Source organism: Lutjanus erythropterus, chromosome 17 (genome assembly GCF_056507025.1).
Source record: "Lutjanus erythropterus isolate fLutEry1 chromosome 17, fLutEry1.hap2, whole genome shotgun sequence".
NCBI lineage: Eukaryota > Metazoa > Chordata > Actinopteri > Lutjaniformes > Lutjanidae > Lutjanus > Lutjanus erythropterus.
Genome location: NC_139333.1, coordinates 8,136,320 through 8,162,720, shown reverse-complemented (window position 1 = coordinate 8,162,720; position 26,401 = coordinate 8,136,320). Strand labels below are relative to the sequence as shown.

The 26,401-nt window shown below is 38.8% G+C and overlaps 1 protein-coding gene across 1 annotated transcript in view; it reads right to left on the bottom strand.

Moving 5' to 3' along the window:
- The window catches only part of pemt (phosphatidylethanolamine N-methyltransferase), an 80,650-nt gene that overhangs the window by 13,629 nt on the left and 40,620 nt on the right, over nucleotides 1–26,401 (bottom strand). Inside the window, exons 4-5 of the mRNA XM_084741299.1 lie at nucleotides 16,770–16,915; nucleotides 9,325–9,436 (exon numbers count right to left, since the gene is read on the bottom strand). Coding sequence (XP_084597425.1) covers nucleotides 9,325–9,436; nucleotides 16,770–16,915 — 258 coding nt within the window. The remainder of the gene's footprint in view (nucleotides 1–9,324; nucleotides 9,437–16,769; nucleotides 16,916–26,401) is intronic.

Below are 26,401 nucleotides of genomic sequence, written 5' to 3'. Positions count from 1 at the left end.
TCAAATGTTTCATATTCCTAAAATCTATACAACCTACACTAAAAGGTTATGTAGATCAATAAACCATAATAACTGATAAAAAATATATATATTTAAAGCTATACCATGCAACAGTTCTATGTTAAAATCAAAACACAAGACTTATGTTAGTTTTCTGATGTGTAGTTACGAGATCCAAAATGCAGAGAAATCTGTAATTGTATTCAAGATAATGGTGCTTTTCCTTCTAGCTGTTGCTAGCTGGCTGCTAGTCGTCGTAACATCCAGGAAAACACATGATATAACAGTTTTGTCAAACATATCCATGACCATGAGCGTGAGCTCTACCTAAGTCATGTCAGATAGATTTTCATCAGCTATGATGGTTGTTAAACAGTAGTAAGTACAACTCCCATGATCCCAAGCTACATCATGATGTTGTCAAACCTTTCCTTTTGTCATTGTTTGAGAGGAACACCTTGTGGCAAAAATTACATGCAGTGCATTTGAGTTATAAGTCATAAATTTAAAAAATACAAAAATTGAACATGTTTTTTTCATCAAATTCCACTAAATAAAAGCACAACACGCACTGAAAGGAATTATAAATGTAGGAAAATTAACAAAATATTTTGGAACACTCCACAAGTTATTTGTACATTTTTTAAGTTTTTTTTAGATATGCTCAATTTTATGAACAGAGTGTAAAAGTGCAGTTAGTTAGTAAATAGCAGATAATTTCATCTGCAGTACAAATAGAAATATTTCCCCATGGCCTATTATTGGTATTTTGGTTTATTGTGATTTCCTAGATTAATTCCTACAGTGGTGGTTGGGTGGAAGAGACGGAAACCACACTGAGATGCTGCCAGGTAAAAGATCTGAACACTTGACGTCACAAGACGTTCACAAAAAAGCAGAAAAATCTAGGTGACCATCCACTTACGCACTTCCCAGCCTCATTAGAGGATAATATTAAGATCATGTGTCATGTTTAGCAAGACACATCAGCTGGGGATACAAGTTTGTATAATTTACTCAAACAGGTAATTGGAATAACCTTTGAACAAATGAGGCCCATGGGGAGGAGTTTTTTTTTTTTTTACTCTGTGGTCTAATGTATAGCTGGGAGATGACAGCGGCTTCCAATGTATTATGAAAACACTAAAGGTTTAATTATTCATGAGAGGTAGAATTCAGGGCAGCTACAGCAGGATCCTGTCAGTGAGTTTTAATGACAGAGAAATCTACATTAAAGGATCCATTTGATTGAACAGCACTTAAAAGTGCTGCAATTATCCTACAACTGAGAATAAATGCAGAGTGAAGCCGCACAGTTAGAAGGTTAGAGCAGGAAATGTGAAGGTGGTGGAGAAAGATAATTAGACATAAGATAAGATACTAAGGCAGAGGGGAATGTGAGGTGTCAGTTCTGATTTGATTCCTGGAAAAAGGAATTTTAAACCATGTTAGAACTACAAGAGGTCACTCAGTAGAGTGCATTTCCCTGCCAGGCAACAGATGATGAAGCACCTACTGCAATGCAGCCAGAACTGCCACATGTAACCACTGAGCTTTGAAAAGTTCTGCCAGCATTTACACCTTATTTTTTATTAGTTTTCTTTCTTTCTTTTTTTTTTAAATCCATATCTGATACTACAGTATATGGACTAAATTAGTGTATTAAAGGTTTATTACAGTCATACTTCCTGGGAATGTATCACTTATGTCCTGGAAAAAAATAGAACTTCTCGCCAAAACTGTGAATAATTAGTCATAAGATGATCTTCGTTCTAATTTTCTGATGTTATTCTTTCAAATATATTACATTATGTGGTAATATAATTCAACAAAACAACAATTCCTTTTATAAGTACATAAAATCTCAATGTAAACCATACAGAGTCATCTTTTCAGTTTAAATTTTTATATGAGTAGTTATGTGGTGACAGTTATGTGGTAGAGAATGACCATTTTATAGATAGTTACTACATGTGATGGCAGTGAAGGAAAATCACAAGCATGCAACTGTTTTGCATGTTGCTTGATTATTATTTCATGAAGAGGAGCATAGTTTTTTAAAAGTTTAGCTGTAACATTATCTGCACACAGACCTCCACCTGTCGCATGCTGCTCTGATTTGGAGCTGGAAGAATGCCCGTCTGATTGAGCCATCTGTTGAAGCACCTGCATTCTGCTTTATTCACACTTATTCAAAAGATATTTTGCCAGACAAGTTAACGGTAAACTGCTATTTTATAACTGAACAAAACAAGTAAGTGGAGCAGCTGAAAAGTTGAACCAGTTCTATGATTGTAATAACAACATTTAAAGGTTAGCCTTTCTATATGGTGTGTGGTAGCACTAATAAGACTTGAAGAAGGTGTCTTTGTTTCAGTAAACAAGGGATACTGCAGTGGTTTTCTCCTAAAAAAAGGAGTAGCTTTTGGTGAGAACTCAACAACAACTGCAACGAGCTATGGACTGGATTTTAAATAGACTGAAATCCTATTTGACATACAATCAACATGGTTGATGGGAGTTATTTCCTCCCTTTCTCACCAGACTTGAGGAAGCTCAGGCAGGCTGCATGAATACTGCAGGAATGCAAGAGGAGTGCAACATTGTAAACTGACTGTAATAAGTGATGATGTATCCTACTGTGTTTCTCTAAGTTACAGACCAGAACTGAAACTGAAAGTACTTCAACTTTGCATGTTTCCTTAACGTCTTATGACATATCATGGTCATTTCATGATTTAATAGAATGAATATATTATAGATTTCTCCGTTAACTTTTTATCACTTTTAGAACTTTTCTAGCTTTTTATGTGTTTTGTTTTTTGTAACTTAATTGTGAATTAGCAAAAATTGAGCTGGTGAACGTGGTTAGCATTATACCTGGTAGCAAACATGCCAGTCCATGCATTGTCCTTTACAGTGACGACTAGAAGAATACAATCAAGCTAAATTTTAAAAAGCACATTCTGGAAAAATAATGTGCACAGGCAAAAGAAGACCATTGAAAGTATATATACATGCTAAGTGTAATAACAAATAAATCTAATGTAACAGAAGAAAACAATAAAAACTGGTCAAATATGCAAGATAAATGGAATATTTATGACCTCTGTTTTCAATGATGTTAATGTTGGGGCACATCAGATGCAGGATCAGCAGCTGGGACCACAAAAATGAAAGCTGCGTCAACAACTTTAACTGCTGAGGTCTGTGCTACATGACCTCAGGGGTCTGTCGGGTCTGACAGGTACATGACGTGAAGCTCTGTGGGGATTCGTAGACAGACAGCCATTTCTAAAATGACTTCTAAAATGTACCACAGTAACAGCAAAGATCAACTTGTGTTATGTAACTACCTTCTCTGTCTTATTACAAAACACGGCTATGCTCTGCTGTGTAGCAAATATAGTCATGAATATATGCTTTGTCCACGAAGCTACAGTATGTCCTGAGATACATGTCACTGCTGAACTCTCTCTGCTGTCCTCTGGGTATACACACTGTAGTGTCAGCCGCAGCTGAACAGCAGCAGGGTAGGTTAGAGTGGTGAGAGGAGCGACGTGATTTCACCCAAAGCTGTTAGTGACCTTTGGAAAGTCAGAGCATCATTGTTCTGTCTTGCCCAAAGATACCGCTCCATCCCACACGCACAGCACATGATAATGGTCCGTGATGTTACTTCATCAACATTGCTAATAATTCCGCCAATGAGAATTAGAAGTGTATGTGTGTGTCTAACTGTGCCACCGTGGAATGAACTGGGGGGGTATTTCAAAGCGTGAAATAAAGAGCCAAAATAAAGTCCACATGGCAACCAGTTGAAATAAAAAGCCTATTTACACATTTGCAACACTGCTGCTTGAAGTTATAATAGTAAGCCCAGCTTTAATACTATTTATGGGGGTTTATTCAGTGTACTGTTTTTGGATTCTGTGATTGTTTCTACTGATCAGCCACAACATTAAAACCACCTGCCTGATAGTGTAATATTGGGCAGGTCCTCCTTGTGCCGCCAAAACAGCTCTGACCAATTGAGTAATGAACCAAACAGGACTTCTGAATGTGTCCTGTGGTATCTGGCAGCAGGACGTTCGGAACAGATCCTTTAAATCCTCTAAATTGTGGCATGGGACTTCCATGGATCAGACTTGTTGTTTCAGCAAATCCCACAGATGCTTGATCAGACTGAGATTTGGGAATGTGAAGGCCAAGTCAACACATTGCCAACACCAGGCCACCTTCTTTCATCGCTCCATGGTCCAATTCTGATGCTCTTGCGCCCACTGTGGGCACTTTTGGTAATGGACAGGCTCAGCATGAGCACTACATACACAGGAAGCAGTATATATTCTGTCACAGCTAACATTAACTTTAATTCAGTGTCAAACCGAAGCCCACACTGTGCATTTACAATGCTCATTTACTGCCAGACTGACAACTTCACTGCACACCTTTTCCTCCACTCAGCACGCATTCTCCATCACTCTCTGCCACCACAGACAGCAATTAGTGTGCCAGTTGCCTTCTTTCACGCTCGCTAATGACAAATTGCGACTCTGACCAGTCAGCAGTCTGCAGTGCTTGTTAGCTAATCTTTGTCATTGGGACTATATCCAAAATAATCCCAAACAGAAGCAGCTTTCTTTATTTTTCAGTAGTTAGTCCTATGGCTATATCTCCCAGACACCATGTTTCTTAGCTCAGCTGCACTGCAGCGCATAGACTGACCCCTGGTGGTGTGCTGCGCACTACAATATAGCATCTTACTGTCCGTTTAATGGAAAGAGCAGCGTTTAAAAATCATACTAACGGGATTTCTTAATACCCTGGTATCTTGTAATGTTGGATCTGACCATACAGACTAGGTTTCACTTTCCAGCTGCATCAATGAGCCCATGACCCTGTCAGCATGTCACCGGTTGTCCTTCCTTGGACCACTTTACTAACCACTGACCTGCCACTTTGGAGATGCTCTGACCCAGTTATCCAGCCATCACAATTTGCCCTTTGTCAGATGCGCTCAGATCATTACCCTTTCCCGTTTTTCTGCTCCAAACACATCAACTTGAAGAACTTTGCACTTTCTGCCTGATATATATCACCCCAATAGAAGCATATCAGCTGCTCAAACACCTGCTGTGTACACAAGTCTTCAGTCATGCTAACCGTTTTGTGGGGCTGAGGTAGGCGCAGCGGTGCATTGAGCTAAATGCAAACATCACCATGCCGACATACTCGCAAAGACAATGCTAACAAGTGGATATTTAGCAGGTATCATGTTTACCACTGTCACCATGTTATTGTAGGTCGTTAGCATGCTAACACTTGCTAATTTGCAACACGCAACGCAGCTGAGCTGAGTCAATTTTTCACAGTATTTGGTCATCAACCAAAGTATACGGCAAATTAGAGATAAAAAAATATTAAAAAATATCTGATCACCAAATTACAATTCATGCTTAGGAAAAAGTTGAAAGCCTGTACTATATTTAATAGTGATCCATCTAATACTTGTTGAGTCATTTCACTCTAAACTTTCAAAAGCAAATGCGATATGCACCCTGCAGATAACAGAACAGACTGTTGAAAAAGAGGGACTACATTAGGACTACTGCTCCTGTTTGGTACTACAGTCCTTTTTCTGGTCAGAGCTCCACCCCCCCAAAAAAAACATGATATGTAACCACAAAAAAGAATAGCATCATGTAGCAATTTTAGCCCCGCCATCTTACCTATTTAGTAACAAAAGTCCAGCTCGTGACCATGTATTAGTCTGAGTACATCTGCTAATGTGCGCCAGCAAATCTCTAGTGCAGGTCACACAGAGAGGCGAGTAAGTGGCCTAATGTGTGGGAGAGATTGTCTGGCACAGTGAGGGGGCTTGTGGGAGTGGAGGTGACATGTGTGTCTGTGTGTGGAGAATTCTTCCCCCCCCCCCCCCCCCCGATGTTCCTCCCTTGCAGCTGCATGGAGTGTGTTCTTTGTGTGTGTTTGAGGATGTGACAGAGGTCCCTAAGAATCACTTAAGTACTGTTAGTCACAGTGAAGAAAGTCCTTGAGGATTTTGTCGGTTTTACATCACAGTTAACAGCATATTCCTAAGAAAACTATAAGGGTACCTGGAGAGTGCAGACCTCCGCCAAGGCCAAATGCTTCCTTTGCCTGTGCTACACCCATCCACTATGTTTCAAGAAAATCAACCCAGTAGTTTTTTTGTAAAAACAGCGCTGTAAATATAACTATCTTGGTGGAGACCACTAGTGGCACTGTAGAGCAATGGTTTTATAAGGAACTACCTGTACAGTTCGAATTGCTTGTTCAATCAGAATGCACAAAAAAATCCACATGCACTGCACAAGCATGAATGCAAAATGTTACACATTTCTGAGAGCGGAGGATGGTACTGCTAATTGACAATAGCTGTGCTGTTACGGTAGCAATGCGGTATTGAAAGGAGAAGAAGAATGCAAGCTGCTGTACATCTTTCAACAAACCTTGACCTGGAAAAAAACACTTTAAAGAACCATCTTAAGCAAAGTCAGCTTGCTCACCCTTTCCTTTCCATGGTCTATGCCAGCAGATGGAGAGCACTCAGCTGTCTTAAATATTAAAACTATCTATTATTTGGAGCCCTTTTAAAACTTAAAAAGGTCTATTTCCAAGGTTGCAAGTTTGAATTATGACCTTTTAAATTGGGTTAGGGTTAGACTTGCTGCTTATTTACACATCCAGCAGATGCGGAGCAACATTATCATAATTTGGTCTTAAGTTTGTGTCCACCTGGCATTTATTATATTATATCATATTCACATAATTTTAGCTCTGTATTTGGTCTCCACCAACTCTTGAGAGAAATATCTCTTTAGCTCAGGCATGTCCAAACTATTCCATGAACCACCATGTGGCTGCAGGTTTTCATTCCTACCAACACGGAGCACAGCAGGCTACACTCAACTCAATCAACTGATTTCAGTCTTTAAACAGCTGATTAGTTGAGTCAGCTGTGCTGTTGGTTGGTTGGAGCAAAAACTTGCAGCCGCTTGGCCCTTGGTGGAACAGTTTGGACATGCCTGCTTTAGCTGCTAAATGCTCCACTATGTTCACCATCTAGCTGTTGACTTTGTTTGGTTGTCATTTGTTGCTGGGCAAGTAGTCTCTGGTGGGTTTTTGATCAATTATAACAGAGAGTGACCCAAAGCAATGAGCTGAAAGTCTTCATAAAGCTCTGGATAGCAACTGCAGAGTTGGGTTATAACTGTGGGATCATGATTACAAACAACCCCTTTCACATACAAGCAGCGCTTGAAATTGTCCCGATGTGCCGGCGCACAATAAATATATTGCTTGGGGCTCAAAGATACAGCATCTGGGTCAATGCTGGGACAGAAGAGAAAATTAAATACAAAAAAACGTCTGAGCAAATTTCAAAAATTTGTATCAACTTTTTGAAAAATACAGTGTTACATTTTGTCGCATCTTTTTGCTATTTTTCAGCTCAGAGAAGGTGTATCCATCAAGTTATATTTTCCCACATGTTGCACCCTTGGTAAGCGGAGTGAGGGGTGTAACATTTGGCTCTGTGTGTAAACACATGTTAATATGCTGTGTAATTTACGTGCAAATTAAGATGCACCATATTGGTAACTATCAATACATATCTTTTCTTACATACAATATAATACTTGATGTATAGAAGTTTCTAAATAATAACTGCACTGTTAAAATTTAGATAATTGTATACAACCTGTAAACCAAGGTTTACTGCAGCAATTGCAGTAATTTCAGAATGTAAAAAGAACTTCGGCTCCTCCATGACAACTTCTGCTGACCTTGGAGGACTTTTTAATTCAGCCAAAAAGATGTGAGTAAGTGTATCTTGAGCTAGAATTGTTTTGGTAAAATTAAAAAAAGCCGTAGGTTGGAAATGCAATCAAAAAGCCATTAAGGTTTTGCAGATACACATGATGCATTAATTCATTAATCTAAAAGCACCAAAAATACAAATACGGATGTTTTTCATCTTCAGGCACCACAGACGTCTAATTGATTTGGACTTGAGTGAAGCAGTAGACACACACATACACAAAGACATTAGCACGTTTGTGCCAGTGCACATGGGGTTGGAACAAGTCTATTTGCAGAGTTTTATAGTGTTTCTTTAAATCCTGAGGGCAACAACAGAGACAAAAGGATGAAGATCAGGTTGAGGCAGAGGCTGCCTGCTACTGTACAGAAGGGAGAAAAAGATGGAAGAAACTGGAGGGACACAGGTGAGAGAGAAACAGAGAGAGGTGGCAGTGAAATGAGGCAATCAATGTTTTGACCACACAAAGCCTGCAAGACAGCAGATGAAGGGCTGAGAGTGAATTAAATACAAAGCAGAAATTAAACTGGGCAAAATTAGTCGCAACAAAGAGACTACAGAGGCACTGTGATTAGGAGTGGAGTCCACATGTCTTTTGTGTGAGCACGAATGGAGGGCTAATAGCTTTTATCGGGGACTGGTTTCTCAGGCCTGGAACACTTGCCTAGCAACTACACACGGCGCGCTCCGAGAGATGTGGTTACAGTTGTCATAGAGACGAGGCACACGTTTAAGTTTTCACCTCCCCACCTTTGGAAAGAGGGACGTGATTTGCAACTTGGAGAAAACAACATCTTTCATTGCAGGTAACAGCTTATTATCTCTGCCTCTACTGCATGCCCTCACTTTACTTAGAATCACTTGACGCACATCAGCACTTTGCCGGCCACGTTGTGAGTCATTTTATGTTACAAAATATTTCCAGCAATGTTCAAATGCATTTAAGTTGAGGTTAAGTTAAGGCTGATTTGTGTTTTAAATTGCAAATGTTTTTTTGTTAGTTTTTTATGATGTGTCTGTTCTGAAAATTGTGGTTTATATTGTTGGTAACTGACATTTTTGTGGCGGATGATTGAGTTACAAATGGATTATAAATGGATTATATCACCATGATTGAGGTGTCTTGAGGCCAGCTGTGTTTTGCATATGCGATTGCAAATATAGCCCTTACACTGAACATCGTAAAAGGATTAAAAACGCTAAAAAACCTCCTTTTATCTTTCTGTTACTTAACAGAAAATCACATTAAATCAAATGCCAGTACAGTCAGTGAGTGTAAGATTAAAGAGGTTTAGGTTCGTACATCAGATCGTACCAGCAGAATCATAAACCGATTCTACCCTGCTCCTGAAAGTGACCTCTCCTCCTTTCCAGTCACACACACACACACACACACACACACACACACACACACACACACACACACACACACACACACACACACACACACACACACTTACATGAGTGCCAGGCCGAGGTAGTTGGCAGTGCTGCCCCAGTACATCGGGTTCTCTATGATGTTGAAGGGAAAGCCTGTCACCTTCTCATCCATCAGGATGCCAAAGTAATCACCTGGGAAACCAACACAGACACATTAGATAGTGGTTTAAAGCTGGAACATGTTGAGATGAGACAACTCTGGCTCTATTTGACACAAACGCTGCATTTCATGACTGATGTCTGTCCATTTTTATATACACCTGCTTTTCTTGTTGGGTTATGCAAGGGTCTGGAGACGTGCCCAGCATGCGCTAAGCGATTAGCAGGGGGGTGTAACGCTAATGGTTTGGATCCAAGCGCCAGTTCATCAACCGGTTCAGGTGGACAGGGATCCCGAGCCAAACCTGGCGGACTCTTTCACACCGTTGCCATGGATTCCGCTGTGTCATAAACCTTGATGTGTTGTTTCAAACTCGGACCAGACAGATCTCGGTCCTCTTGTCATGCTACAATCATTTTTGACATGTTTATAACAAAGAGCAGACCCTGAAGTTGGCCTGATGATGGGAACATGACTTTGGCTCGACACAGCCTTGTTACCGCTACACCGTCTGCCTGCTCCACCGTCACCTGGCTGTTACTGATGTCAACAGTATGACCACATGAGTATGACCTCATGTGAAAACTCCGTACCCAAAGTTTGATTACTGTGCCGACACTTCTGGCAATAAATGAATCACAGAATATCAAACTGAGATGTGAATTCTTCTCACTGTTTGTGTGAGGTAATGTAAATGATGATGATATTACGTAGCCTATATTTGCCCCATTTTTCAAAAGATTACAGAAAGGTTTTAGGACATATTTGCAGAAACAGTGTCTGAGACTCTGGGTGAGTGTGGCTCATGGCAGTGGTTGACAAACATTTTGAGAGCGTGTTGCTAGGAGACCCACTGTCAATTTATGTAGTGTGCTACAGGCTGGAAAAACATCACAACAGGATTATATTAAAGGTCCAGTCTGTAAGATTTACGGGGATTTATTGGCAGATATTGAGTTGTTTTCATTAGTGTATTATCACCTCATATATATGAATTGTTGTGTTTCTTACCTTAGAATGAGCTGTTCATGTCTACAGTAGCTGAGAATGGACACTGACCCTCTAAGGGGAGGGTGAGGCAAGGTGTTTGCAATCTCATGACTTTATGTCACTAAATCCCACACATTGCCTTTTCCCCCCACAGACTGTTGTTCTAAAAAAAAAATCAAACAAAATCATGTATTTGAATTTTGTATCATGAATATTTTAAGGATTTTCTTTGAAACCCAGAGTCTAGAAAGAGGTTGTAATGAATAGCATCATCCCAAATTTCAGAGCAGGAGGCAGGAAAACCTTTCTGCAGCAAACAATTTTCATTCAGCTGGTATCCAATCCCTATAAATTAAATTAAATAAGCTCAAGCTTTCAGCCTTTAGTGATTTCAGCTCTTTGCCTCTTTGCAACTTTGAATACTTGGAAGGTCCTTCCTGCTCTTCACCTTGTATTCCATTTGGAAAGTGAAAGCTAGCAAGCTAGGTTCAGTGGAATCCACTTGGACAGTGGACGTCAGACAGCTTGGCTTGCTAACGTCAGCGCTGTTTCCCACTAGGCTTTACTTTTCGTTCATGTCATTTGACCACCTGCTAAGTGCCGCTGTCAAGCTCCTGCACACGCAGCATTCTATCTGACTGAGGCAGAAGTTCATGGACGAGTTAATATTAAAAGTTACATTTAGTCATGTGTGCCAACTTCCTGTCTCACTCTCCAACCCAGAGGTTATTAATAGCACAACTAGCAGAAAATGCACCATTACCTTGAATTAATTATGTGAACTTTGTTGGAAATATCTGGGATAATATAAGTACACAACTCAACAAGACGTATAATACATCTAGTGTTTTTATCCATTTTATGCAGCAAGGCATAAAACAAGATTACCCTTATATACGATTTACAAATGGTTTTAATTAGGTCATTAATTAATTAGTAAACAGTTTATTAATCATTAATAAGCTGTTACAACACATTGGATAAAAAGGGTACAGTGATCTGTTGCTTGCGAAATTGTGAGCTCAGATGTTAAGCTTCAGGTATCATTGCTTAGTTATAAATATATAAATGTAATAACTCATTAATAAGATTAATCAGCTGTAAACAGTAATAGGACCTTGCCAAATAGTGAGCCACATCAAAATATGAAAATGTTGTTGTAACTTGTTTTTGACTGTTTATTAATGATTCATGTAAAGTGTTCACAAGCTAATTAATAACCTATTATAAACTATTTATGTATTCAGTCTTAGTATAAAGCGGTATCCTGAAAAGTTACATATTAAAGGTGGGTGGTCTAGTTAGCATTCTCTTGTTCATGACTCTAGTTGTGTTAATGGCCAGACTGGACCGGACTGTCTCACAGCAACAAGTAATCATGTGACCTCAGTCAACTAAACCTTGTGATTTGAATCACGACAGAGTACAGTAACATGAGTGTTCAAATCACACATAGTGCTGCACTCAGGAACTGTGAACAAGGTCAGCTCCCAAGCTGGTTCAGTCTCTGTGTCAGTATTTGGTGGCTCCTTCAAACTTCACTACTTTTTTCTTTTAATGTGATATTTTTTCCTTCTCAAGGATTGTGAGCTACTATTGGTAATTTTTGGTAAAAAATGTTAATCCCAGCTCCTCATGACATCACACCGTCTGACATGACAGAGGATGACATTTTTGCCCCCTAATGTTTATCCCAAGTCAGCGTCCATGGTAGTTGAAGTAATTTTAGCATGTTTCTTCAGTATTGGAGGTTTGTGATGAACAACAGTTGGCGTTAAGCGTGTGCGAGGCTACTCGTGCAGTAGCAGGCTTTAGCCAATAAAACACAGGCGGCAGATTAACTACCGTAGGACGCAGCTCATGGTAATCTGAGCACTTACTGTTGTTTGCTATGTAATAAGTTCCCCAGGTACTGTGCACACACAGACACACACTAACATTCAAATGTTTCCTCCCTCCTCCACCCACTCACCCACCCACACACACACACACACACACACACGCATACACACACACACACACGCACACACACACACACACACACACACACGCGCGCGCACGCACGCACAAGCACACGCACACACACGCAGGCTTCCAGTAGGTAAAGCTGACCTGTTGAATTACACATGTGGTGCTGCTGGCCCTGTTTTCTGTCAAAGAGAGGCTGTTAATGCCCAAGTTATATAACAATTTTCATTATGTATGATCATTTAAACACCACAAGTAGGGCAGGATAAAAAAGATTATATAAACAAATGTTTTTGGTTTTGAATGGAAAACCAGCTGTAATTGGCCTCCGCAACAATATGCTAACCTCGTTTTTGACCTCAAAGTGAAGACCGGTAACTAAGTCAGATTTAAAACCTGAACGTAACGTTTCTTTGTGTCTCCCTGCGTCACTACGGTTATGAAAATGGCCAACCTGGATTTGGAGAACGGCAGTGATAGCGCTGAGGTAGCCTTGAGGTCAGAGAAGTGGGTCTGTGATCCCTAGGTTAGGAGTTTGGATCCTGGGCCAGCTGGCCGATACGTTAACACCCTGCGCGTAATTTGATTGTGTTGCGATCTTTGTTTCTGCCCCTGTGTCATCAGTATGAATCATCAGGTCACACTGACTCAAGGGGCTTAATATAGAGCAAATAAGACATCAAATTACAACACGCACCCACAGGCGATATCCTCTAGTATGTGTGTGCATATGTCTGTGGGTGCCCAGGGTAGGAGGAACTGGAAAGGAAACATAATCATGATGAGGTGTAAAAAAAATCCCCACGTACGCATAAACAAGCTCATCCAGAGTAATATAAAATCACTTCAAGGTAAAATAAGTAAACAAATATGGAATAATAAATAATTCCATAATTCCGATTACCATGTTTGGAACAGCTAATGAGAAAAGTCTTGCAGGATCAGTTTTAGGGAGTGACAGTATGTCCATCCAATATTTTGGAGAACTTACACTTTATTTTGTGCTTAACTGTTTCTAAAATGATACACAGAATGTATTTTAAAGCTGGAATGCAGGACTCATACATATAAATCAATATTCATCACATCCAAGCCCTTCCCAAACAAGTTCACACACTGTTTGTTAAGCCTGTTGCTGCCAGGTAAATCCCTCTGTACTTAGTTTTTATATGCTGTCTGTGGTGACATTTCCACACTGGTTCAGTGGTAGTGATGCATTTAATGTCAGCCGGCAATGACTGGTTTGCTAGAATAAGGGCGATCTGACAAATGCAGCGAAGGAGTGGACCACAGCATCTAGACTGGTCCAAGAAAAGCTTCTGAAGCTCCAGATACAAAAGAAACTCATTCAGAGGAAGGATCACAGTCAAAAAAAAAAAAAAGGAAAGCGATGGCAAGGACAAACACTTTTCTGAGGTGGTAAGAAAAGGCTACATGGAATTCAGCAAACATTCATTATATTATTTACATGTGTGCCTGTCCTACTTTATACTTTCCCCTCAAAATATATTCATTAAAGAAGGTCTACTGTCGGACCAGTTCCACACAAGCAGTCGTGTCACATTCAGACAGGAAGTGTTATGACCGCAGTGCTTTCTTCTTTTATAGCTCTTTACAAGCATTTGTATCTGCTTGTAGATTTGTGGTTTTACATGTTCTGCCTTTTAGCTAGAATAAAAAAGTTAATATAAAATCTGTCATTGTAGGTTTAGATGTTCTAAATAAATTCTTATTAGAGCCTGACGGATACCATCAGCCTGATGTTGGTCTATCACAGCTATTTTGGTCTTTATTGTTATCTGCATATGCATGTTATGACAACACGGGAGAACCAGTTCAAAAAAGGTTTAATGAAGTAAAACAAATGAAACAAAGGCTTACACAAACACAGGAGGGGAACATCCAGGGTCCAAAGAACAAAAGAATCCATGAGAGGGAAAAACTCAAAAAATAGTCCAGAGGAACAAGTAACACGGTCTAAACACAGGAGGGTAACACAAGAGACACAGGATGACCGGCATGGGAAACAAACAAACTGACAAAGAAACAGAGAAAACACAGGGACTGAATAGACAGAACCAAATTAGAAACAGGTGGACAGACAGGTGAAACCAATGACAATCAAAAAGAGCGGGAAAAAAACAGGAAGTAAAGACAAGACACATGAGGGAGGACCAGGACTACCAAAATAAAACAGGAAATGACCAACAAAGCCAAAACCACGACAATGTGTCCGATATGTGCCTATATGAAAACAGAGCGTAATACAGGTTGCTTTACAGTCAGCATATTATATCCCTTTTTTTAGTTGTGTTGGACTATTTTAATAGTTATAGTTTCTAAAATATCCTGCCTCTATTACACATCTCTGTCACAACTGTGTTAGGGATCATTGCAAAAGATGTGTGCTTATGAATATATATTCTGTATTTTGTATATTATATTATATATTGTCCAATATATCAATTTCAGAATTTTTTAAAACCCTAATATCAGTATTGGCTTTGACCACAAAGTTCAATAGTGGTTGGGCCATAATCCTTATTTCCCCTTCACATACCCAGGTTTGACTATGAAACTTGCAACAAGGAGTTTTTAAGTGGTTATGAAACTTTATGACTAATGCCTTTAAATGACATAAATTACTTTACACAGCAATTTGGTGTAAAATCCCAGTGAGAGACTTCATTCTCATTAATCACTGGACAGCAACAACTCTCACCACAGTTTTCTGCACTACTGTGACCTGTTTACTGCCCGCGGTCTGTGTCCCATGTGAAACTTGTCTGTTGGCTGATCCTGGCTGCTTCTCATCAGTCGCACTGTTATCTTTGAAGAAGAAAAACTTTGCTCACCGAGGGCACTAAATTATGGACAAAGATGGTGCAGGATTGAGACACAACATCCAGATCTTGGAGATGACTCACGAAAAATGACTGACCTAGAAACCATAAACCAGATCTTGCCAAATGGTCATAATGGTGTTGTCAGACTCGCGTTTTTCTGAATCGATGCCCAGATGCATTCGAGGGCACAACAAATGAAAACAAACATGTTTGTGACGGAAGCAGATGCGAAGACATCTACGTGTCCCCAGCTGAGGACACGAAAGTGTTTGCATGCATAGAAATGAGCAAGGCTGTTCACATGTCTTTCCACATGTAAGTGCGCTTAAAATGTCCTTATTAGGACACAGCATGTGTGTGCATTTCTTCTCCCATTTCCCCAAGTCACTATGATCCCTGATTTGGTGTGTTGTTTACTGTATGTATGTTATGTGTTAAATAGCAATAAACATAAATACATGTTAAATAGTTCCTGGTCACTCAAGTTAAAAAAGGTGAAATACAGTTCAGCAATAAGTGTAATCTATTAAAAAAAAACAAATTTGATCATTATTAATAAGAGGAAATTAATAATAATTAATAATTTCATCTATCTTCTCTCACATAATTTTATGAACAAAGGCAAAATTATATTGAGTCCCTCCCCCCTCCCACTTCACACCAATGAGAACAACACTGAGAACCAAAGGAAATCTCTTCAATGAAGTAACCATAAGTGTTCTAACTTTGGTCCAAACTACAAATCCCTATTCCCAAAACATTGTGGCATTGTGTGAAATGTAAATTAAACCATAAAATAATGATTTCCAAATCATTTCTGACTTACATTCATTTGAAGATAGTACAAAGACAAGATATTTAATGTTCAAACTGATTAACTTTGTTGTTTTTTTGTAAATACACACTCATTCTGCATATGATGCCTCCAACATGTTGCAAAACAGTTGGGACAGGATCTTCTTGATGAATCTTTTGATGATATTATGGATTGTAGATGGTGAAATCCCTAACTTCCTTTCAGTTTTGTCCCATGCAGTTTTTCAGAAAGTGCTGAAGATGACCAGATCCATACTTGTGAAAGACTGAGCCTTTTGAGGACACCACTTTCACACCCAATCATGATACTGTCACCTGTCACGAAGTAACTTGATTACCTGTGGAATGTTCCAAACAGGTTCCCAGTCTTCTGCTGCACCGCCCCAACTTTTTAAAAACGTTAATTCAGACTGAGTGTATATTTCCAAAAAACAATAAAGTTTATCATTTTAAATATCTTGTTTTCGAACTGTATTCAGTTGAATAAAAGTTGAAAAGTATTTGCAAATCATTGCATTCTCTTTTCATTTTCATTGTACGGTGTGCAGAAACTTTTGTGGAACTGAGGTTTGCGCCTATGAAGCTGATTTAGAAAATAAGTTTTCAGGGTCTTCAAAAAAGTACTTTGCTGATTTAGTATTAGGGGGACTTTGCAAAATCGAAGCAGGAGAGGACGAGATATTGCAACTTTAAACCCTGAGTGTGGGTCAAGCTTGTGTAACTGTTTGTGTGTTTGTTAACTTACCTAGGAAGGTTCCAGTGAATCCCAGAGCCAGGAAGCTGCTGACCACCAGCAGAGTGCCCAGCACCAGGAGAGCTACACCAGTGTAGAAGACAACTGTCCTGTCCATCACCTCCCACCTGGCCTGGGCCTTCATCGCCACCGTCATACTGCAGAAAAATAAATCATAACCACATTATTTAACCAATGGTACAGTACGGTACAGTACATGCTTTAATTTTGATCATTAGTGCAAATTGTAAGGACCTAAGGTGCAGAAGACCTTTATTGTGGAGAGAAAATAACTTAACAATACAAGGTGACAAAGAAAGAAAGACAAAAGAAACAGGGTAGTCAAGGTAAAAGCAAAAACTTAGTATTAAATTATACTGAATTCCAAATGAGGACAGTTTTGTTGACCTACTTTCATCAGTAATTCACTGCTGATGTAAGACACGCCGACATACATCACAAAAAGTGTCACGGTTGCGTTGTTGTTTTGCTGCACAATAAGCGCTAATGAATCAACCAGTATTGAAAGAGAATTGCATAAACGAGTTGGCAGAAACACTTTAGAGTCAAAGATTTGAAGGTAGCAGCACTTACGTGACTGGCAAAATGGAGCCTGACTTCAAACTGCAGGCTTCTTTTTCTCGACTGTAACATTTTTACTAAAGGACTGTACCCTGTGAACTATCTATGAACATGGACAAGAGTGAATCTGGACGTTCGTGATAATTGGTCTGAAAGGAAGAGTCATCTGGATTTATGTTGGACTTCGTATTATAAAAATTCCAGTTTTCCAATTCGAGGAATTTGAAATTCGTTTGCTGTTCTTCTTGGTCCAACTCTTCACATCTCTGCTATTGTGTTGTAGAAATGCAGAAAACTGTGCTTTTATTTTGCCACATTTCAACAAACCCCCAAGAGATCTCTTTTAAGTTGTTGTAGGTGCAGATATTGCTTTTTTTCACCCTCAAAACGCACTCTTTATTTTACAGTGTACTAGCCATATTGAGGATACAGAAAACTGAATTTTTACATCAGTTACCACTGTATTTTCCTATTTCTATATTAACTCTGAAGGTGTGAATGGAGGCGGGTGGAAAAGTGGCAACAGAAAAAAAAACTCCACAAAAATAGACACAAGTGTGAATGTGATTGACACAGCTGTACAGACGGTGTCAACTCAGGTTACAGAAATAACACCTCTACGGTTACATCAAGGTCACTTAATAGCATTACACAACACTGGGTTGCGTAATGAAATGAGACTTGTTCCTTCAAGCTACACACACATACAACATATAAATGGATAATTACATTCAGAGTAGAGTGGGATAAAATATAAAACAAAATTAAATAAAAACAAGTAGACAGTATATACAGTTATTGGGTAATTGCTGATAAAGAGTACCGATATGAGTACCGTTAAAGTTCTTACAATAACTTTAAAAACATGTTTTATTTTCATTAGATGGTCACTTTCTAAATGTAACAAATCACTGTTGCTGTTTCCCGCTACAAGTGTAACCATAGTTACTGTAGACATTATATTTTTGGGTTATTTGTAGTAAGTTACTGTACTGATTCTGTGTTCCTTATTAAGCTGTACAGTTTATTGTGTACATGATATATTTCAGTACAATAATTTCACAACATTATTATGGACTTGCAGAATTAAGTTTACTATTACAAATGATGTTGTATATGATGATTATTTCATTGTCATTTACAGCATTTTAACTAGTATTTTAATGACACATTTATGTGTCATATGTGTTTCAGCAAATTAAAAGAGATAAGTAAAGAACTTCATTGCCACTGCAGTTATACACACTATTTTGATAACTACTAGTTCTATTATATGAATGACAGGGAAAGCTTTGAATTACATAGTCACAGTGTGACATTTCTACAATGACTCCTTTTCAAACATAAAATGTCTTGTCTCTACACTCTCTGTGCCCCATAAAAGTGTCCCCCATCAAATCAAGCGTAGCAGGCTTGTCAATTTTAAATTTAAGAAGCTGTACAAACTTTTACTTTGTGAGTTAGCTAAACTAGAAAAGGAAACTGATAACTTTTACTTTGTGAGTGTGCACTGCAAAGTGGCACCATTTTATTATTATTATTAATACAGTTTTACTGTATTGATTATTGTCCTCATCAGATGGATTAGCAACATGCTAGAAAAGCACTAATAAACCCATTAGACTCCCTTCCAAATAATCCTGGCTCAAACCTAGCTAACTGCTGTAAACATAACCACAGCTTCTGTGTTGACTAATACAACAACTAGCTGTAGGCTAATGCTAATGCTAGCATGTGACCACGTTTGCAAAGACAATATGATAAATGGTAAACCATAAAAACGCAGATGATTACAGAGTTTAATGTTATCATGATAACCATTTTTTTAGTATGCTAACATTTGCTAATTCGCACTCGATGAAAAGTATAGCTATGTCAGACAGGAAGTAAATAAGTTGCGCAGGTATTTGATCATCAAAACCGAAGTACTGGGCCAACTGACCTTTTTGACCTGATGATCACAAAAGTTATCACATAAACCATTTCATGGCAAACAATTCGATAGTTATACCTAGAACCAAAAATATGAGCCCTATGGGGACTCTACAGGAACATTCAGGTGATCTAAAGTCATTTGGGTTGACCAAATCATGGAGAGCACGAATGTCTGTACAAGAGTTTGTGCCAATCCAACCAAATAGATGTTGAGATGTTGGATAGGTGGAAATCTTGACTTTCCTGGGGCGCTGGAGGAAGCACAAGGGGATCACTAAAGTCAGCACAGTTCTTCTTCTGGGGATAATGGATCCCAGTACAAGATTTCATTGTAAGTGTCCAATAGTTGTTGAAATACTTCTGTGGTGGACTGACCCACCAACAGACTGACATTACCATCCATTGAGGCACATGCTGGCATTTTTAAAAATTTACATCAGCAGGCCAGATACATCATGAGCTTATGATGAAGATAATATCCCCTCTGCCCAGACAGAATAGACAAGAACATGACGTCAAGACTGAATAATGACATGAAAATGAAATACAGTGGGAATAGACCCTTTGCGTCATTGAGCATGAGCTGGTAATGTAATGTTTGAAATTCAAATTCAAATCTACTATAAAACCACCAGTGATGGGCCATCAGAGCACAAAGACACAAATTTAATCAGGCTTTAACGTGTTGACAATGAGGTTAACTGACTCTAAGAGATCATCATGAAATGTATTTATATTTCATTGTATTAAAATACATCCAGGTCCACCAGAAGAGTAATCAATGATGACTTAGCTGTTAACTGTTTTGCACATTCCACCTTGATGTTATCTTTATTGGTACTAGACAGAGGAGTCCAATCATTCATTCATTCATTTTGTTCCTGAGGGTCAGAAAGACAATTTCACTCATTCACTGACTCATTCATAAGGTCCACCTTTGTTTTGTTTTGTACTGCAGAGCCGATGAACGCTGCAGTATTTCAGGCTGAAGTGTGACTCTTGCACCTGAGAAAGCACTGGAAAAAAAACAAACAGGACGCACAAAGCAAAGCATCAAAGTAACCTTGTAACCCACAAATGCCTTTATATAATTGCAGACATGATCAAGCATTTTGCTGCTGAAAACCAGCTGTCTCTTGTCTTGCCAACTCACCCACATCATCAACTGTGTATGTGTGTGTGTGTGTGTGTATGGGTACGAGCGCTTTTAACTTTCCCTGACGTCACACTCAACTGCTGTTTGTGCCGACTGATCGTTTGTGGGTCCTGTGTTGTCTAAGTGTGGTCATACACTGAAAGCATTTTCTGCTCTGCTGTGAGTTTATATCTGATATGGACAGAACAAGCTTCTCCTTCATTTTCTTTGTTACCAGGGTGACGAGTCTCCAACTGATGTATATATATGTGTGTATACAGTTGCATGGAAAAAATGATGGTGACGACACCAGCAGCCGTCTGGAAAGAATTTCATTTAGAAGAATTCATAGCAGCCACATGAAAAGTAGAGCTGCAACAATTAATCAATTATTAAATTAATCAGCAACCAAATAAAAGTGAAAAAACCCAGAGATATTCAATTAACAATGATATAAAAAGAAGAAATGCTGCAAATCCTCATTTAGGAAGGCCAAACCGGAGATTGCTTAAGGAATGACTCAAATGATTGAATGTCAAATTCTTTGGCAATTAAATTTCTGTCAATTGACTCATGCTGGTATTAATAGAACTGGGTAGAAGATAAATCCAGGGTTTATGTAACATATGGCTGCAAATAATAATTATTTTAATTATTGATTAATCTGCCGGTTATTAACAGATCAATCCTTCAGTCTATAAAATGTAAAAAATGATAAAAAAAAAAATACTCTAAATGTACTTATTTTGTCCAACCAACCATCCAAAACTCAAAGATACTTCATTTAAGAAGCTGAAACAAGCAAATATTTGACATTTTTGTATGAAAAACAACTCAAACAATTAATCAATTAATTAACTAATTTTCTTTCGATCAACTGACATTACCCTATTTTTGTACCATTGTTCTTTTTTTCAACATCTGAAAGACATTTATTTGACTTGTAAAACCACAATTAATGGGCAAAATATAAACTTACAAAAAATATAAGCGTGTTGTTGAGATGCAGTTTGCTTTGGTTCCGGTCCAGTTCAGAGTTGCTGATGATTAGGAGGTTTAACGCTCACCGAGTTTTACTCAGTTTACATATTTTATGTTTTTTCAGCTGTCTGGTAAGTGAGAGTTTATCCTCAGTGGGTAGCTCAGACATCTACGAGTCTCTGGAAACAAACATGTGACAAACGTGTGTGATTCATCCCTCACAACTCCGAGCCTAACCCTTCATGTGTCGTCTCTCAAATTGTTCTATTACTACAATCTGACTCTTATCATTCCCCTCTTCTGCTGTCCTCTAGTTCCTCACTACTCTGCCCTAATTGCTCAAAGTGGCCATTCACACAGATTCCTGGTCATAGGAATGAAGAAATGTGACAAGAGGGAGGGTCCGTAGCCCTTGTTGCTGGGAGACCAATGTAACCACTTTGATCTTTACATTGGTTTCAGTGTTTTCCACATTGCATGCAAGTATAGTCTGCAAGTCTGCAAGTAGCCTGAAACAAAAGTAACACAGCTCCATTTGTGGTCAGCTGTCTCTGCTGTGCTGCATCAGGCCAAAGATCTGTCCTCCCACTAAAACACAAAGATGGCAAAGCTTGTTCTCCAGCAGCACCGTGGCTCACGACACTGCCATAACACTACTTCCTTCAGCGGCCCATCTCCAGCTCTACACAGGCTTCCTCTTCTCTGACCAAATTTGGATTTTCTGGCTCCAGTCAATTTCAAGATGGCAGTGAAAGGTAATCTCACAGCCAGGCTTCTGAATGTCCTTTCAGATGCTAAATCCATGTTCTTTTTTATTCTTGCTTGAAAGACAAAGATATTTGTACAAGGGATATGTTGCATAACAGCTTAAAATGCTAAATATTTGCATTGGCATGAGTTAATATGCAAGACTGCAAGATCATTTACGTAAAAATTCTCCCTTTTAATCAAACATTGTAGCTCCCAATAAAAATAATTCCTCATTCTAATTGAGACCTCAGAGATTTGACTTATTCGCCAAAATGTTTTTAGTATGAGGCTATGAGCTAAACTTTCAGATCAAATATACTGGAGCAGTTAGGTGTTGAGAGAAACTGTTTTCGCAAGCTGTGTTAGATGTTTTGTACTTAAGATATTCTTTTGGATAATAGCTTAAGTCCTCAAAATGCAAACTGTGCAGTTGTCATCAACAGAGAACTTGCTGTAAACTTTAAGAAGGCAAAAACTCCCAGGCCAAGTTCTTGTTAACTTCTACAGAGGAGCAACAGGAAGCATCCTGACTAAAATATCACAAAATAGCACGGAATATCTAAAACCAATGTAGGGCTGGGTATCATTCAAAGATTTTCAATACCAGTACCGATACCTTGACTTCGATACTAGTTTCTTAACAATCCTTTTGATGAACTTTATAACTTTATAAAACCCATCTCAACAAAAAGAAAATTACTTCAAAGGAGGAAGCTGTTCAAATACTGGGGAGCAACAATGATACCTGGTTCTGTGCATAACGTCTTGCTTTTCCTGCCTGCCTCTATATACTTGTAACATTAAACAGCTGACTGCCAGCATTATTAGATCTTGGTACAAGCATGCTGCTTAAAGCATCACTGCTGCTGGTTAGATTTACTCCTTGAGTACCAAAATTTGTTACTGAATGACAAGATGTTTTTTGATACGCAATAGGATCAAAGCAATTCGGTCAGCGCCATGAAAGTATCAAAATTTGGTACTCAGCCTGAGGCCCAGGAGAGGAAGACTCTGCAACGGCTGATAAAAACTCCCCAGTCCAACACTGGTACCCATCTACTGAGCATCAGTGATAAGAAGGAGTTAAGGAGCCCGAAGGATACGAAAAGACAATACCCACAGTGTCTACTGATTTGGCCTGTGATGACTCCCACAGTGAAACATTGCAGATGGACGATGACATCGAAAATAATGAATGGTGATATAACTTAAATGCAATGACCAGAAGCAGCAGCTTCTTTATATTTTCTCTCCCACTTATCAAAAATGGAACTTCACCAAAAAACCCTTATGGCAATGCTTTGGGAACACAAAGGTGGTAGATGGTAGATGGTAGAGGGCTCAGTGGTCAGTGATCGACCCGTACACCCACCCCAGCCACAGCTAGTTCACCCTGCTGCTGTCTGGCAAAAGCTGCAGCCGTAACACCACACTACAGAGCAGCTTCTATTCCCTGGCTGTGAGACTTTTGAATTCATCCCACTCTCTCCATCAAAATTAATAGTTTTTTTATGCCAGAGACAGTCACTGCTGGGGGCATTGTGTGTTCAGGTTGTCTGTGTGTACCATTCTTGTGAACGCGATATCTCAAGAACGCCTGGTCGGAATTTCTTTAAACTTGGCACAAATGTTTATGTTGAGAAAAAAAAATATACTGATTCTATTTTGGTGGTCAGGGGTCAAAGTTCAAGATCACTGTGACCTCATGTTTGTCCCATTCTTGTGAATGCAGTATCTCATGTATGCTTTGAAGTAATCTGTTCAAATTTCGCACATATAACACAATTTCACATAAATAGCTAACAGGATAACATGATCACATGGTGACATTTTATATTCAAAAAGTCAAAGGTCAACTTCACCATGACATCATAATCTTCAGCTCTCTATCAGTCCTCTGTACTCCTCTGTAAAAAACAGTCTCTAAGTGAAGACAGCATGTTTCTCACTGGAAATTATTCACTGGAATCACATGTCAATATAGTGTTAACTTTCATTTAGCTAAAAATACACTTCATATCTTTCATTAAAGTCCTTCAAAATCTGTAGTATGAACAGACAAGTAATGACTGCAACTTGACTGGTTTGCAGAGACACAACTATAAATCTAGTTTATGATTTGCTCTGTGCTTATTGTGCTTATTTTATTTTACAACCTTATGCTGTAAAATGATCATTAAATAACCCTTGAACTTTTTATTATTATTATGTTAGCTCCCATTATGCTCTTTATTTTGCATGTTATAGCTCTGTAAATCGAGTTACAGTGCCCCACAGCCTCTGAACGTCACAAGACCTCAAAAATTTAGCATTTGCATCATTGAAAGAGTTCCTAACATTGCGAATTATAATTCAGCCCACACAGGTCCACGGGTGGATGCAGTTTTGTGTGCTTGCTGCGCATGAAGACACCTGTGGGCTGCAGTCTGAATGCTGTGTTCCGTACAAAAATGACTCCCAAATCAAAAACTAGGTTTGGGGTTAATAAGAGAAAACTGGGTTACGGGGTCTGTGCTGTGAGTCTTATGGCGTTCTCCCTTTGTCAAAGGAAGCAGGAAGTGTAATGTGATGCGGTGTGTTGTTCTGCCACGTCAAACACAAAGAGCGACCGCTGAGCTGTCTGTTAAGTAAGCTGACCTAGCAAGGCACACTGCTGGGATTTGGATTGGAAAAGAGATGGGAAAGGGGGACTTAGGGGGAAGGGGGTTAGTGTGTATGAAGGACTGACCGCCAGATGTACTGTTACGCCTGATGACGAGTCACGGCTGATGTAGTGCACTCCCTAGCGTCTAGAAATAAGACACATGCTTCTTACAGAAGATAGCAAAGTGTTCAATGCTGTCATTTCACTTCCATTCTGTTTTATGGTATAGGATAAAATATTTTTTCAATCTTATATCTGAGTATGTTAAGAAAAGAATGGAAATAAAGCCTCACTCCTGTCAAGGCAATAGATCTGCCCTCTTTGAACCTTTCAGAATAAAACACGTTAAGTCTGATCACAAAGAAAGACAAGAGGATGAGGAGGAGGAGGAGGAGGAGGAAGTATTTGAAGGTCAGAGAAGGAAGGTTCAGTGTTGGAGTCAGACAAAGTCCCTCTCACAATGAACCACTACAGCAGAGCTCAGAAAAGCTGGTGGTATCACGCAACCACACTTTGATTCTGAACTTGTTTCTTCAATGTGATGAGTTGTCACGACACCTGAATTTTTATATTTAATATTTATTCAGGTTAGTCCCATTGAATCAGAATCTCATTTGCAAGAGAGACCTGAATGTACACACCATTTAAAAACATAAAAAAACAAATTTAAAACATTCCTGGACAATTAATCTAGAGACAATTGCAATCAATTAAATGTAGAGCAGAGTGATCAAATAAAAAATCTAAGGATTTAAGTGTAGAGGAGGCAGCATGTCTATAAATGACATTGGACCCAGTGTGGAACCTTATCACTGACAACAAGAGTGGCAGCAGTAATGGTGCTGTGTCCCGCTCTGAAGACAGACTGATGCGGGTTAAGGACTGAGGGCACGGTGAGAAATTCCTTAAATTGTTTGTTTGACAGAGATTCTAGAATTTTAGCCAAACAACAAAGTAAACTTTGATGCAATAAAAAACTTTTCTTTTTTCAAATTCAACAACCTGCATACAGTGCTGGAACAGAAAATGTCACTTTCCATAGCTTTGACATTTTTGATACTTTTATTAATGGATATTGTATCAATTTTGATTGGTGTAATGGCACATTTATTCGTCCTGAATCATTTAAGCAAAGGATGTTCGGGTCAAAATGCTTTAGCTCCACTACAATGTGCCTTTAAGTGTGCTGTTGTACTGCTCTGTATAAACATGCTGGTTCATGATTGAACGTTACTGACATTTTTAAATTATTTTTATTTATGTTAGTATTTAAGTGCAGATTCCATTAATTGGTCAATTATTTTTCTCGATTAATTAATAGTTGTTTGCCTATAACATGTAAAACATTCTCAAATGTCTTGTTTTTCCCAAATTATTCAGTTTACTGTCAGACAGGATTAAAGAAACCAGAAAATATTTACATTTATGCAGCTGAAATCAGAGAATTTTTTAATTTGCCTTAAAAAATGACTCAAACTGATTAATTGATGATAGTTAGCAATTAATTTAATAATGGATTAATTGTTGCAGCTCTAATGTTTGCATAAATGACAAAGATGTTCTCTGCTTTTCCAAAAAAAAAATCCTGATCTAATGCAGACGAACCGAACCATGACC